Consider the following 16,403-nt stretch of genomic DNA (forward strand, 5'->3'; position numbering starts at 1 on the left):
AAACAAAGGGATGGTGTAACCTTGGATGGGATAAGAGGATCCTCTGCTTTCCTATTAATCACTCCATCCTTTTCTTACACTTTTGAGAGCTTTCTTATCCTCCAAAACTGACACTTGAATTAATGGCTCCTATTCAGAGCAATAACAGAGATGTAGATTTTGAAGAGTGCTGAGCATCTGCAGTGCCCATGGACAGTAAGCTCTGAAAATCTTGTCAGCTTTATGTGGGAATCTAAACACAGACGTAGATACCTAACTTTAAATGGATAGGCTTGAAAGTGAGTGTCTAAATGTAGGATGAGATTTTATTTGATAAATCCCAGGTGAGTAAACTTGGCATCTGAATCATTATTCCATGCACAGAACTTCTGGAGTGCAGTTATGGGAGCAACTTCTGGGCATGCAGAAGTAACTTGTAAAACTTATTTTTACATTCTTTGAGGAAAGGCAAGTGCTTAAAATCATGTACTTCACTTCTTCTTGTGACAGCCTTGGAATACAAATTTTTAGAAGTTTTTAGACTTTTTTCTTTCTCTTAAGTTTTTTCTTAAGGGTTTTTTTTTCTCTTATCATTCTAGTATTATCATGGAAAACAGCTGAAAAGGCACTGTTTATCAGATCAATCCTGCAAATACAGAATACTGCCCACAGTGCATATTCCAAAAATACTGTATAGATACACAACACACTATGCAGTAATAGGCCATAGTAAATAGTCCCAGAAATGCCAACATGCACACACACATATAAGGGTATAAAGGGTGTATATATTCAAAATGAAATTTAACATTTTTACATATTAGTGCCATTTGCTGAACAGATGAAAATAATAAGTAGTGTTACCTTAGAGTTAAGATTAACAGTGCATTTTCAGACAATGAATGTAACTGTTTCATTGGTTTCATGCATTTCTATTTTGCCCAGAATCTGCATCTAAACCACTTCATTAAAGTCACAAACCATTTCTTTGAGCATAAACAACATTCCTCTCAGACAAGAACATGCTGATCAGCTTCCTTGAATAGCTAGTTAAAGGAGAGATGATGAATTTATTCTCCATTCTCTGTGGAGTGGCATTTTTTTTACATGCTGACATGCTGTGATGAGCACTTTATGATGCGTAGCTGACTGGCTCTAATACCACTTGATCCTTTGTAAATTAAGAGGCAAGAGGCGGCAGCCTGTCATGTAACTCCATTACTGGGATTTGGATTAAGAGTGTTTTGCACATGTTATTGTCTTTCTTTCAGCTGCTACATGTTAGGTGCCTTGAGAACAGCTTTTGGAAACCTTTCTCTCAGGTCGTCTTTTTACTGCCCATCTGGGCTCTCTGAAAGGATCTATTTGCCAGTGAGCTGCATGGGCCCAGCTCTGGGGGAAAATCCAGCAATCAACAGGGAAAAAGAGTAAGTTTAGAAATAAATGTTTCTATTTAATTTCCATCTGCATTGCAAAACCTGATCTTGGCTAATAGAGTAAATGCTTTTATTTGCATAATTATTTCTAGGTTCATCCTAAATACCCATTATACTGTGGCAGTGATTATTTTCCCAAGAGATAGTTGGAGGTTGTCTCTTGATGTGATCTCCACGGTGGTTAACATTGTTACCTTTATTCTTCCGGACAATCCTTTTCCCCCTCAAAATGAAACCAACATATTCAGAGAGGACAAAACAACTCATCTGTATACAGGATGATACCTATAAATCACTAGAGGCCAGCTCCAGTCAGTAGCACTGCCAGCCAATAGTGTTCTTGACAGGTTTACCAAGAAGCTTTTGCTACAGCACAAAACTCTGATTGAGGCATATCAAAGCTGAGGACAACAACCATTAAATGCTCTGTCACCTACAGAGTACAGATTTCCAGGAGGAATGAAATTAGAGTGTAACTGCTGCCAAGACAGCTTTCCTCTTTCATTAAGATTTGTTCCCCATCACTAGCTGTGTGATGCTACTAGACTGCTACTAGGATGTGTAGCATTCAGAAAATCAGCCATGTATTCTCATAGTCAAACTGTTACCCCAGCCAGAGGTGGGCTGAGCATACCTATGCTCTGATCCACTTCATAAACTCTTATGATCCCTGGCCCTCTTAAATATCAAAGTTGCATCTTGAGATAAATCAGGAAAGTATCATTAGAAGTTTGCCCTGTTCTTACACTATTCTTAAACATCTGCCTTTGTGACAGATGTTAGTGACAGACGTTAGTGACAAAGATACTGGGCTAGATGGATCTTGGATATGGCCTAGTACAACTATTCTTATAGTCTCTAATAAAAGAAGATTGCAGAGCAGCCAGGGAATCCAGGAAGCACTGCTGTTTGAAGGGAAAGCACTAACACGCTCCAGTGATGGGCAGCCATCCAAAATGCTAAGGTAGATGAGCAGCAATAAACTCCAGGGATAAGCAGATGGCTCCCAAGCTACAGAGCGAGTTTACAGCTACAGATACTAATGGTCTTAAGCTATTTTATGAACTTGTCACAAAATGCCAAAGCCAGCTATTACATATCTGAGTTTCTTAAACATCAAAGCTATTTTCTTAAATTTGATTTATACAAGGCAGAATAAATTATATAACTTTCAGTTAAAACACAGAAATAGCATGCTTTTTTTTCCCTAATAATCCTTTCTGGCTAATGGATTTTTGGGCCAAATTTTCTGCCCTTCGTATTTTTATATAGTCCAGTTATAGTTCTGCAATTCTTTCAGTGCCATTTGAGAACAGCAGCTGAAGTTAAATTGAATCTGGGCTGCTGTGGTCTTGTCCTCAGCCCTGGAGGACCCATGTGCTCCTGGCCATGCTCTTCTGTCCCCCTCTGTGTCTTGCTGCTAGCACTTGTGCAAGCAGAAGGCGAGTCTCTCCAGGAAAATAATTTAGCTGAAGATGAAACACTTCTCTCTTTTGCTGGGCTGTTTTTTAGTCAGAGAAGCTCCTTCAAATTCCCCAGGTAGTGTGGAGATGAGGAAGTGGACATGCGTGGTCAGGGACAAGGGACAAGGGCAGAATTTGCCATTTCAGTTGAGCCAAATATTAGCTGCTGAGGAGCTCTGCTGCCAGCAAAAGTGTGAGACACTCTGGTTCTGCACATCTTTGGATGATGCAGCTTGCAGGTTTACTTGAGATCTTTAATTTGAACTGTCAGCTCTCAGAAAAGGCCACCCTGGTACAAGTGAATCAACCAGAAAACTGGGATGGTTTACATTCTTCCAGCAATTTTCGTGCTGTGAGAGGACATTAAAGAACTGCCCAGCCCATATGTTGGGGAAGAGTGATTCTCCTCCTTTAAAATCCCAGTGATGTTCTTTCTATGGTTCCTGTATAATGCTTTCATTCCTTACCAGTTTCTAATAGAAGCACACATCTATATAAAATATGATTTCTCTTACACACCTGCCCTTCCGTGTGCTGATCAGCCATGATACCTCTGAAGCAAAACCCTCTTGACTCACAATTCACTGGCAATCATTGCCTCCTAATATTGCCCGCACAGGTTGAGACATCAAATATACAAGGTTGCTCCTGACATGAGAGGAAGGATATTTTAGCATTTCTTCTCTCACCATATCAGTAAAAGGAGTAGTTATAGCCTTAATCTAATGAGGGACACTGGACACAGGAGCTCATTCACCAGCCAGAGCAAATGGGACTTCAACATCTCCCTCTACACCAGTAAATCTACTCTTGTTTAGAGATCTCTGGAGTAGAAACAGAATCAAATATCTTCTAGCAAGAAATATTTAAGCTTTATTTTTGTGATCTACCTCACTATGTTTACCATGGCTTTGATTACACATAAAACAGCCATTCCTACTGTTTGCTTGATAAATCAGTTGCTAAACTCAAAATTACTGGATTAAGAGTTCTAGTAAAAACATTTAAACCTAATAGTACTATCTGATTGTCAATCTTATGATTAAAAATTTGTATCACTGGTAATTCCAAACTGGATTTTTAAAAAATGTGGTAGAACAATTAAGAAATAAAATCTTCCTTGGAGATCCAACAGTGTTTTAAATGTAGCTGCTTCCCAGGGTAAAATGTTTTACTGCCACAAGCAGTTGCAAAAGAAAAAAACTCAAGTCCATTTTCCCTTTCAGAAGAGTCTACATATAAGAGCTGCTATAATTTTTACTACTGCTGCCATAGGGGTTTAATCCTTCCTCTTTAAACACCAGTGGGTACAGAATTAGTCCTTGAAAATAAATGTTTCCTTTGCCTTGTAAAGCACACTACTTCATGAAAAAATTCATTTAATATAAGTTACCATGGTTACCAGCATAGGAGTGCTTTTGTAAATCTGATGATCATGCACCAAGTACATGTGAAGGGCTCAGGATGCCCACCAGAAGCCAGAACTGTCTCAATGACCTCATAAAATTGACACTAAGTCCTTTGTCTGTTTTCCTGGTAAACTTTTCATACGTGTGGCACCACATGACACTTGTTAGCACTCCTTTAAACATGACAACTGAAACATTTCCACTCTGCTTTAATGGTTGTGTGCCAATGTCCTCTTACCACTTCCATCAAGAGAGAAACCAAGCAAACACTTGAGCATCCCCTAACACCCACTCTGGCTCAGCTGTTGCCTCCCCAACTCAACAAGTCCACAGAAGACAACCTCATTCTCCATCCATCAGCCAGCACATATCAAAGTAGCTTCTGGCCAAGCAGGCTAAGAGCACAAGGAAATATGTGCATATTTGTAGGTCTATGTCCAGCCATTGAGATCTTGAAAGCATCCCTCCAGTTCCAGTGGAGTCCCAGAAGGCCTTGTTTGGATTGTGGTGGTTCCCTCTTGCAGGGCACCAAGGGATAGGTGCAGTATAACACCAGCAGCTGGTGACCAGAAAAAGGGGCATTCACCTGCATGACCTCCACATCCCTTCACATAACTGTGGCATGGAGCCCTTGTACACCAGGATTTCCATATTCAAGGCTGTCCAAACTACTGCTGAGCTTTTCTAGGTTCCTTAACCTAGTGAGGGCTGGGTCAAGGTTTGGAGCAAAAGCTCACTGCTTATATTTTATCTAGGATATCAGTACCCATCAGTCCATCCACATACCCTGGGAACTGATTCGTCATCGCTTGACACAGAGCCACTGCCCTAAAGTCCAAGCCCAGGTGCTGATCCTGGCACCTTCATGCAGCAAACCCACTGATTACATACACTGAAAAGATGCATCCAAATGGAATCATTTGCAGTGTGAGGACAGGATTAATCCCTTAAAGTCCACAACGCAGAGTCACCTCGACTTCCCCTGAAAAGGGTTTTCCATCACTCAACTTAGTCAAGCCTTCAATCAGATGCTTGCATAGAGATGGGGTGCAGCTCTGCTCCCACTTGTACCCCCACTGAGTTCTGGGCTTCAGGATGATAGAGAAATGGACTCGAAACACTCAGGTTTTTATAGAAGTTGTTACTGAATACTAGAAGTTTTCAATAAAAATTTTAATATACTAGAATTCAAGTAAAAAAGAGCCATTTGCTTATAAAATACATATTTTCTGCACTGTACCATGAACTTTGGTAGGAGTGTGCATGCTAGGGTTTTCAAATGAAACATAAAAGAGTGGGACCTGGGAACCAAACTCCCTTAAACTCCACTGAAAACCCTCACCTCAGTGCTTTGAAGAAACAGCTTTTTATAGCATAGTTGTATTTTACCTCAAAATTGTAGAATTTTAGGAGGTTGGGCGTCTGGCTCGAGACCTACCACAAATGAAACTGACCTCATCATAACCCTTGAAAAAACCAACAACTCAACAGTCTATGTGAGAAACTGCCACAAGTATTTTGGCAGCATTCACCAGTTTGAAAGTCAGCCGTTTCGGGCTGACCTAGCATGAAGCCTGAACCACATGCCAAGCCGTAACTCTGTTCCTCCTTCCAAAACTGCAATTGTCTCAATTTTTTTTTAATCCACAATCCAGTGTCTTAAGTCCAGTAGTGAATGTTCACAAAGCCTTGACCTGCAGAGTACTAATTTCCACTGGGAGCACTAAAGGAGAAAACCTTTTCTATAAATGCCAGATCCTGTAAACTGAGAAGTTCATCACTGCAACACCTAGAGTGCGATGGAAAGTGCCAGGAATGGAATCCAGAACCCCTTATTAGGGGCAAGATTCTGCCTCCAGAGTCAGGTAGCAGAGGATGGAGAGAGCATGATTGTAGTCCATTTTGAAAAGTTTTAGTTGGGAATGAAAAATCCTATCTTTTATCATATTTGTCATTTTTTTCTCTATGGTACTGCATTCTTTGCTAAGCTAGGATCATGGTCTGTCTCTCAAAAACTAGGAGGACTCTCTGATTTATAGCATAATGTCAGAAGGAACTGCAGTGCCATCTGTCCCCTTTTCTTTTGGAACTGCACAGAAAAATTGAAAGATCCAAAATGCCGCATGAAAAGAACAGAATCAAGTGCCCTTATCATCAGAATTTCACCTACATGAAAAGGGACATGTTCTTCTTCTTTCTCCCTACCCTACAGTGAAGCTCTGCCACTGTGTAGAAAGAAATATAGGGGAGAAGGTAGAAATATCCCATAAGTGATACCAGAGTCAGTAGAATATTCACACGGGAAATGAAGAAAACAGCCACTTCTTTTTGCTCACTTCTCTTTGGGCTGGAGAGCCAGACCCACACTCTTCTGCTTGCTCTCCATCCTCACAGTGGGAGCAGGAAAGCTGATATCACAGCAGGCAGAACTCAGGGAGCAGAAAGGAGTTTGAAATCTGAATCCAGGCGTGGATTCATCAGGGAAATTGATGCTTTTGCTTCCTCTTCTGGTTTAGCACATGTATGATCTGATGCAGTTCATCTTTCAGCTTTCCACTCTGCCTTTCTTCAGCTCGAGGCTGCAGCTCTCGCTCTCCTACACCATGTTCTCAGTTACTAAGACCATTATGTGAGGGATGAGGAGAAGGAGGTTCTGCTGCCTGTGTTCGCTTCTGTGAGGACAGAGGTAAGAGCAGCTGGAGGTTGTAGTTAAGTGATGCTTAACTTTGCTGATATGAGCTGAAACAGTTAACCATGTACAATCCAGACATACAGCACCAGCCACATGGAAAGTTTCCTTTGGAAGGCAGATACCTCCTAATTATCCACTGTATAGGACTTATTATGACAACAGATTTGAACACAGTCATAAAAATTCACTTTACATCCTTCTTTAAGTACCTTGAGTCCTATTTTAGATCTGGCCCTAGGCAACTAGAAGTAAGAGAACATTCTGCAGAACTAGTATTAATTTTACACCCTCGGTGTTTGGTTTTGACAATAGACTGCTTTACTTTTTTGCATATTTGAAGATGTTTCCTGATACTTTTGTATCTGAGTTTTTGTGACCACTGCTATTAAATGCTATTTATTGAAAGGCTTGAAAATTGAGGAAATTTAACCTAGGAATATTTTTACTATTATCCTTATTTTTAAACTGATATCACAGCCTCATAAGAAAGTAATTAAAACTTTTCTCTTTTCAACAAACCCTACAGAGGAGATAATGTGAAGCATAGGTAACAGAGAAAATCTAAGTAAAGGCCTGAACTTAACACCTCATTCATTAAAATCTCTGAAATGCTTGGAATTTAATGCAGAGAAGTCTCCTTTTCACCATAATTATGTGAAAGACCAGAATAAAACAGAGTTAAATGAGGCAAATATATAAATAAGAGAGCCTAGATTTTGCGGTAGCTTTACTTACTGTCTTAATTATATATTTCCTTCATATGTTTCTTTTTTCCTTTGCTGGGACAGATGGAATAAATTAATCTTAAATGCAGCATAAAATCTATTCCAGATCCTCTCATATGCCAGTGCTTAAACATAACTAACTAGAATAATAAAAGTCAGAGATGGAAAAGATCTATTAGCTGACCACCTAAAATTTTACATACAGAAATGTATCAACTTAACTAAACCTATTTCTAAATATTTAAGGAGGTTTGGTTACATCTTAAATCAGTTCAACAGTGGCTAGAGTCAATTTATTTCACTTCGAAATCACACTGAAAAGCAAATGGAAGTGACCTGCTCTTGAGCACAGTTGCACTAACTAAACAAATGCACATGTGTAGACTAAGAATCAGAGGGTCAGTAAGGCCTGTCCAATTCTGGTAACACAGATGACTGAAACCTCCTTTTTGGGGTTCAGAGTCCGTCACTGCCATTGCAACTGATGAACAATAAATATTTACCCATTCCCAAAACAGAGTCTGGAGCTGGGAATCAAGCTATACTGAATTTATGTCCCAGGTTTTCCACTCTCTGGACTTGGATGAATCTCTCACATTGTGTCTGAAAACATGTTAATGTCTCTTACCAGAATATGATAATTCAAATATGAGCAAGCTGAGAACCTGCTTATGCCACTGTTACTTTCATAGCCAGGAACAGCATTTTGGTCCTGGTCCTAAAAGAAATCACATGCATTTAATTTAGTGAGTAAACTGGTTTAGATGGCAGTTAACCAGTCACAAGAGACAGAAGATTTTGTTTCCATACATTCCGAACTACTATGTAGGTACCTGTACAGGACTGTTCTGTATGAGCAATTTCTATGGCATACTGTCCAAACTACCATTTAGCAACTTGCTGGGGAAATGATGGAAGAGGGATTGTAATTAAAGGGCCCTATTCCATATCTAAAGCCTTATATTTATGGGAATATCTATGTGAAATCCTTCACATAAACTGAAAAATTTATACTGCTTTCAAAATGACATGCATGCAAACCTAGCCAGATATTCAAAACAGATTAAAGATCAACTTTCCTATAGAATGATTTTTTTCAAACTCTTGATGAATAGTAGAGGCTGAAAGTTTCTTCTAAAGATCACTCGAGACACACAGCGGACTGAATTCCTGTGATGCTAAGAGGCCACATGACTGTGCACAAGCCCAGTGTCTCTCCATGACAGAGCAGATGGAACTCACCAGTTTCATAATAAGCATTTCTGGGTTTGGTGCCTGCTCACTGTTCCTACACTATGCTACGACCACCTTGACAGCTTTTCTCAAGCTATTCTCCTTTCCATTGATTTTACAAGCATCCTACACACACCTAGATTAGAGAACCAGGGTCATACACTATTAGAGACAACAGTGGCATGAACTACACCCAGCATGAGCCTGTTAAACAATGCTAGATGTTACTATTAATTTGTGTTACTTTATACAGCCTGATTGACCACTGGCAAGCGTAATTAATCTTGAAATGAAGGACATCAATGCCATGCAATGTAGACATAACTTAAAAAGTACTGGTGACAAACTAAACCAGTTCAGCGCTTCTTCAGCCAATGTAAGATTGTCTTGTGTAGAATTATTTTACATTATGGTCCATCTTATTTTTCAAATACTGAGTTTTTCCACCTTTTTTTTTTTTTTTTTAACTTCTGATTGCTTTCTTCAAGTGGCCATCTCCTGCAGCTGATAGTAATTTGGTAGGTGGAACAATTTGAAGAGAAAATCTGAATTCATCAAATCTGATATTTTTTCCACAAAACATTAACAGAAGATGTTTGCCAGCTCTGGAGTAGATTTATTTTTTTCAGTTGTCCCACAATATCTAGATTGTGGGGAACACCGACCACCACCTCCCAGTTCCATATTTTAACTTGATCCAGAAGAGACACAAGTGCTGGTCTTCCAGTTTGGAGACACAAGCTGACAAATCAGTTCTGTCCCCTTCTCTTGTTTTCTGCTACAGTCTGAATAACTGAAGAGATTAAGGAAAGACTGATTTTTTTTTTTGGCTGAGTGAGCTCTTGGTTCACACCTATATAGGTGAACACTTGTATTTGTGTGATGGAGAAACAGAGAGGTGTTCACCTCTGAAAACAAAACAGGCAGGTTCACACGACATGCACAGAATACAGTAGCTCACCCACAACTTTTCCCTGCACTCTCAGGTTATTGAACACAACTGCCATGCTACTGGCAGGCTTTCCTCCATCAGCATTTCTCCACAGGCAGCATTCAAAATGCGCCTTTTGCATCACATCATTTTTTTTGCCATCATTACAGAAATTCTCATGGGCTTGGAAAACCATCTCCTGCCTACTTCTCTGTGTAATTTCAAAATTATTGTATTGGATGTAATGAGCAAGTGCTGGGCAGCACTAAGGGAGACTGGAGAAAGCTCAGCATAGCAAAAGACTTCAAATAAAAGGCTGTAGACAGGATATACTCCAAAGACAGATGGATAGTGATGACATCCATCCAATAGGCTCTTTTAACTTTCACTGGAAACGGGGTGTCGCATCTTTTAGCCCTTCTCCCAACTGGAAAAACAAAATGAAGGTGCTGAAGTAGTTTCTAAAATACAAGCCACCTAAACACAGTGGGCTGTCGGCAAGCGTGGATGGAAGGTTTTCTCTGCGGGACGGGAGCACTTGCAGAGACCCGGGCGAGGCGGGCGGCCCCCTTCCCTCCGCCCGGGCTCCCCCGCGGCAGGAGGGCGGCGGGAGAGGGGAAGGGGGGCTCGGCGCCCGCCACGGGCGGTGAGGAGGCCGGGCCGGAGGAGCGGCTCCGAGCCCGGGGCAGGCGGGCCGGGGCGGGCCGGGCGGCGGAGCCGCTGCCTGTCGCACACGGCGGAGCGGCGGCGGCCGAGGCGGGTCGCGGCAGAGGCAGGTGGCGGCAGCGGCCGCTCCCCCGCGGGAGCGCGGGCGTGGAGCCTCACTGCCGCCGCCATGGAGAAGCAGCCCGGCGGCGAGGACGACTGCGTGGACTCGGGAGCCGAGACGGGCGGGTGAGTGGCGGTGGCCGGGCAGGGGGCTCTAACCTTTTTCCCCGGGCCGTGGCTGGAGGGAGCTCCCTCCCGGGCCGCAGCGTCCGCCCGGCGGCTGCACTTGTTGCCGGCGGCCGCCGCCGAGCGCGTCCCGGCAGCGGCGGGGCTGGGGCTGGGGCGGCGGGTGCAGCTTGTCCCGGGCTGAGCCTCCTTCCCACAGACGGGACCGCACCCCGCCCAGACCGATAGTTCCTTCCCTCCCACTACCCCGGGGCCGGGGATCCTGTGCGATCCCCTGGGGAAACAGGGAACGCTCCTGCCGCGGGGCATCACCGTGCTTGGAAAGCCCCAGGGAATTTACCTTCTCCTTCGGTTGAGTTGGGGAAAGCTCCCCATCATCATCCTTCTACACGTGGGGAGGAAGATACTAAGATGTCGTGGCCATGGGCTTTAAGTTTGAGCCCCAAAGCACATGATGCTGCCTCAGCAGTGGGGCCCAGCACAGTGCCTAATGGGCTGTAGACACATTGGTGAGGGCTTGGTGCTGCACCATCCCTGTATGCCAGGATAACTTGTGTTGAGGATAGTCTGGAAGCGTACCCAGCTACCTGTGCTGTCCTTGTGGCAGTGACACCTGGACAACATCAAGCAGACAGAGCTGACTCCTTAGAAGGACCATCACAGAGCCACAAAAGCAGGTTAGATTTGTAGGCACCCTGAAACCGGCTTGCTATTGTCATGATACTCATTGCACCATTCTGTGAAGTGCTTTAATCTTCGCCAGTAGTTGTCCACCCTGTGTCATATCAGAGGCAAGGAGAATTACTTTTTTTTCTGACTTCATGACCCAGCTGCCGGAGGTGTGTTGTGTTTGTTAATTGAATGACTTCTCCTGAGATCATGGAGCTGCAAGGGTGCTCCGTGGGATCCCCCATTCAGCTCCCACATTCAGCCCATCTCGTTGGGAGAGATTGGGAAGTGCTTTCCAGCCTGTCCCACATGCTGCTGCCATGTCATCTTGTCAGGAACAACACTGAGCCTTTGCTCCTTTTCTGACTCTGGAAGGACAAAAGTAGGTTGCCCACTCCTGTTAACACTGTTCTCTCCTAGGTCTTCATTCTCCTCCATCCTTGTTTTCCCAACTGTATTTCTCCCAACTCCTTGTCTGGCGTATCTCCTTTGGTCTCTAGTCTGACTGTTGCGTGAGCATGAAGGTGTACGCATACACAGATACTTCCCTTGGCAACAAGGTCAAACAGTGTTCCTGTTCTTTCTATGACTTTTCCTTCCTACTGTGGCAGCACATGCTGAGGTTCAGGGAGAAAGGTGGTACCTAAACTCAGACTGATACTGGTGAATAATAGCACCTACTGTTGCATCAGGGCACCACACCAGTGTATGAGACTGTGAGCATAACAAAACTGTAAACACAAAATTGTAAAGAGGTTTTTTTTAAAAAAAAAAAGGTGGAAATGGAGTGTGGCGATATTTTTATACACTCAACTATTAATTAAAATAATTTTTAAGTCTCTTCTTTGGTCTGGGAAGTTAAGGAGTTTTTCCATCACCTTATATAGTTTATATAGTTGTAGTATTGTGGACACACCTAATGGGGTGAATTTTAAAGTAGTTTATGTGATGGGAGCTTAAAGGAAAAAAATTCAGGCCTCTTTCCAGATAATGGGATAACAGGGTTTTAATTCATTTTGGGGGAATAGGGGGGAAAAAAAAACAAAAACAAAACCAAAAAACAACAACAACAACCACCACAAAAAAAAAAAAAAACAACCAAAAACAAACAAATAGTGAATTCATGGCTGGTTCAAAGCTCAAAAAATCATTGGTGAGTCAAATTGCTCTTAGTTTGCAGTGTTTATCTGGACTAGAAAAGCTGGGATTTCCTTGGGAGTGGCTCTTGGAAGGATGTGACCCAGCTGGTGACATTAGCTTTTAGACCGCAGTGACCAGCAGGACAGCTGCTTGTGTCTGGTGTTGAGGAGGTGCTAAAACTGATGATTTTATGAAGCATCCCTGTCCCAGGCTCAGCACTGGAAGGGGTAGGTTAGCAGAAGAGTCTGTCTGAGGAATTTGAACAATGACATATGGCAATTAATAACTGCAGTGCTTTGCACTGAAGTTTATTTTGAAAAGCAATGGATCTCTGCATTTCAATTATTATTTTTAGTTCTGTTTAGCAGCTACTTTAGTCTGATAAACATGTTGCGTATGTCTCTTTCACAATGTTTATATTTCAGCTTTCTCACCAAACCAACTGTTCACAGCACTTGCTTTTCCCTTTTACTAGATCTGCTTTTTGCTTTGTTTCAGTCCCATCATAGCTAGTGCTAAACTGAGCTGTTTCCCTTTTTCTCCAATTATTCAATGGTAAAAAAAAACAAACCAAAAAAACTAAACAACACAACAACAACAAAACCCAACCTATTTTGAAATTTGGCCATGATCCTCTGAAAGTACAAGGAGAGACAACTGACAGCATAATTCAGTAACAGTTCTACATGAAGTGGTCCCTTTCTGTCACTCCAGGAACAATAGTGGAAAGTGACTGTAGTAAATCCAGGGCTGCAAGCCCTTGTCATGTTGATAATCATATGTAATGATGTGTGAGCTCTTATGTGGAGCCCATACCTCTGAAGCTGCTTATAGCAGCTAACCAATCTAATACATCAAGTACTCCATGGGACATATGTTCCTTAAAGTTTTGCTGTGGTTTCCAGCTACAAGAGCAGGCAAAACTCTGTGCTACAGGCAAGCCTGGTTACAGTTTGAAGCCTTCATTTTCCTAATCTGCTGGAAAATACCTTCCTCTTACTGCATTTGCCTCGATAAATGGGGTTGGCAAAGAGGCTGCTGAACAAAAGTCGTGCATTATGCGTTCCTGAATCCAATAAGAATGGATTGAGCTGGTGTTGTCAAGTACCTAAATAAAGGGAGTAAAACATATAAGCCAATTAGTTTATATTGGCTGTTTATTAATGAGATTTGAAAGAGTTTGACCATCCTTGATCTTAGAGATTTTGCCTGTACAAGCCGTGGCTTTTTGGGTAATGTGTTCTTGGGCTTTTTAGTATAAAAACCTTACTTTATCTGCTACTGAAATATTTTAGCCCAGAAGAATGTGAGACAGAGAGCTTTCTATGGTAATAATTTTAGTAGTGGATTTGTACTATAAAACCTGACATTTTAGGAAGAAGTAAATGGTCTTTCTTTGGTCTTTGATTAGAAAGAAAACAGGGAAAAACAAGTGGAAGAAAGGAATTGAAGGGAGGATAAATATGTATATTTAAAGAATGGTAGATAAATTGTAAAGAAAAACAAAACAAAACAAAACAAAAGCTAGAAAAAAATAATACCAAGTTACCTAAAATGACTTGTAGAAATATTCAAATTTTCTTGGTTATACAACCCATGCAAATGCCATTATTTCACTGTTCTTTACTCTGAATAGTAAAGTTTTTTGAGTCTGAAACTCCCAAGATAAAAAACTAAAACAATTTTAGGTATTGTTAGGTATGTAATTTTGAAGCAATGAGAGAGATTCTTGCTATCGCTAATGTCAAGGGCAAAGCATCAGCTGAATTCATTGTGTTCAGGACTGATAGCCCGAGTAACGCATAGTGAATGTGGAAAATGCGGAGTTTCTCAGACCTAAAGTCTTAAATTTTTGATTGCTAAACATTTATTTGGTCCTGTTAGCTGTGTTCAAGGACTACTTCTATAGGAATGCTCCCTCCTATTTATCGAGTGTGCATGCCTTAACTGAGCATAACACTTCAGTGAGATAATTGACATTAATGAAAATTTCAGTATATGTGACAATTCCCAGCAGAACTTCACTTGTTCCTTTAAACAGCTGTGAGAGCCTGTCTTAAAGGGTTCACACTTTAATCATTAGCTTACTAATAGTATGAAAGTTTGCCTAAACCCTTCGTTTTTCTCCTTGTTAGGAGTCATTTAAACTTTCAAGGAGTTTTAACTTTTTGCTTAAATTATTTGAACTTGCAACATTTCCATTTATATTTCAAATAATTATATTTTTAGAGAAAGTTGAAGACATTATTGAAGTACAAGGGGTTTTGTTTATTTTGTTTTGTTTTCTGTACAATTAATTTAAAACCTAAATATTGATGATGCAAACTGAATTTGTCAGTAGTTAATTGCTGAGTATTTGATGAATTTTAAGAAGAAGGAAAATCATACTTGATATACCTTGATAGCAGGCAATGGCCAAGGAACAGTTCAATGAAATATAGAGAAGCCTATTGCAAAACAAACAAAAGATGCTTGAAGCTTAGGGCGCTGTACCATGCAGCAGCTATTTTTATAATTTGCTTAGCAAAATCCATTACTGTTTGATTACAGTCATATTGAGGGGGGGTGTTCCCTCCTTTTCATTTTCTCCTGTGGTTCTATCCCTCAAATTAATTTTGCAGAGATTATGTTCGTTTTTTTACTGTGCCATACTTGTTTATTGGTTTTCCTTGTAGCTGCATGTGTGACCCTGGGCAAATCACAAATTATTTGAGCCTATGTTATATGTTAGGTAGAGAGAATTTTTTTTCTTTATTTGGTTGCAGTTCTGTAAAATGCATGAGACTTTAAAGCAGAAAATACAATTGCTAATAGGAGACAAGGCAGCCTATAAAAAAGACGGTGTACCACACTTAAAATAGAAAGTTTTGAGAAAATGTAATTCATATGTGTCCTCAGAATGGGTTGCTTAAATTAACAAATTAGTAGTTAAATAGTTTATTGGAGTGAGAGGTTGTTTTCATGTGACATGTTTCTAGCTTAAAGAGATTCAACATTTATGACTTTGTCATTTGTACGGTAGTCCTTCAATACGACATGTCAGTCTTTTGTCACATATTTCATCCATTTATGAGAAACTCTCAGTAATAAAAATCGCTGCTGCTGAAATCTATTTTAAGGCCTGTTTTTACCTTGGGGTTTCTTCTTTTTTATTTTTTATTTTTTCTGAGGTTTTCACTTCCTATATATCCATCATTCCAGACATGCCAAGGTTAGACAACTTGTCTCTGATTTGGCATTTGAATACTATAATGTTGAGCTATTTGTTGCAAATTGGTGGTGAGGCACCATTTCTAACCAGATCTAATTGGTGGAGCAAATCTGTTTGGTTTAACCGCAGGGCACGCAGATCTGCTAGCATATGGCACTGGGACTAGGCACCAAAAGTGATGCTGAGACAGATTTTAAATCACATTCTGGTGGCCAGGAGGTATAGGCTGACACTGGTGATGGCTGGGTCCCAGCAGGCAGCGAGGTTCACCTCAGCTAACTGTTGCAGTGCAAATGTTAGGTGTTTGGTGTAAGGCTGCTTCTGTTGTTAGTTAAGAGTGATAGGACCCTGACAGGGTGACACACCTGCTGGCTTTGGAAAAGCAGGTACGTGACACCTCAGTCCAGATGCTCACTAAAGTACAGTATGGTCCTGTCCCATCAGATGCGTCTTGAAAGGTTACTCATTGTATGATGATTATGATGATATCTCTCACGTAGGGCCTCTTGCACTGTTTTTGTTAATAAGCTCCTGAATGTGGTAGTTACAGCTGAGGGATGGGAACCCATCTTCTGACTTTACCCCTCGACTAGAAATCCAGAGTAGGGTGTTTTAAGACAA

The 16,403-nt window shown here is 41.2% G+C and overlaps 1 protein-coding gene across 1 annotated transcript in view; it reads left to right on the forward strand.

Annotated features, from left to right (window-relative positions):
- Window positions 1-10,703: 10,703 nt before the first annotated feature.
- The window catches only part of FAM124A (family with sequence similarity 124 member A), a gene marked incomplete at both ends in the record, with an annotated part of 45,156 nt that continues 39,456 nt past the window's right edge, over window positions 10,704-16,403 (forward strand). The window contains one exon of the mRNA XM_080350729.1: window positions 10,704-10,762. Coding sequence (XP_080206855.1) covers window positions 10,704-10,762 — 59 coding nt within the window. The remainder of the gene's footprint in view (window positions 10,763-16,403) is intronic.

The sequence above is a fragment of the Nesoenas mayeri genome (assembly GCF_963082525.1).
Source record: "Nesoenas mayeri genome assembly, chromosome: 1".
NCBI lineage: Eukaryota > Metazoa > Chordata > Aves > Columbiformes > Columbidae > Nesoenas > Nesoenas mayeri.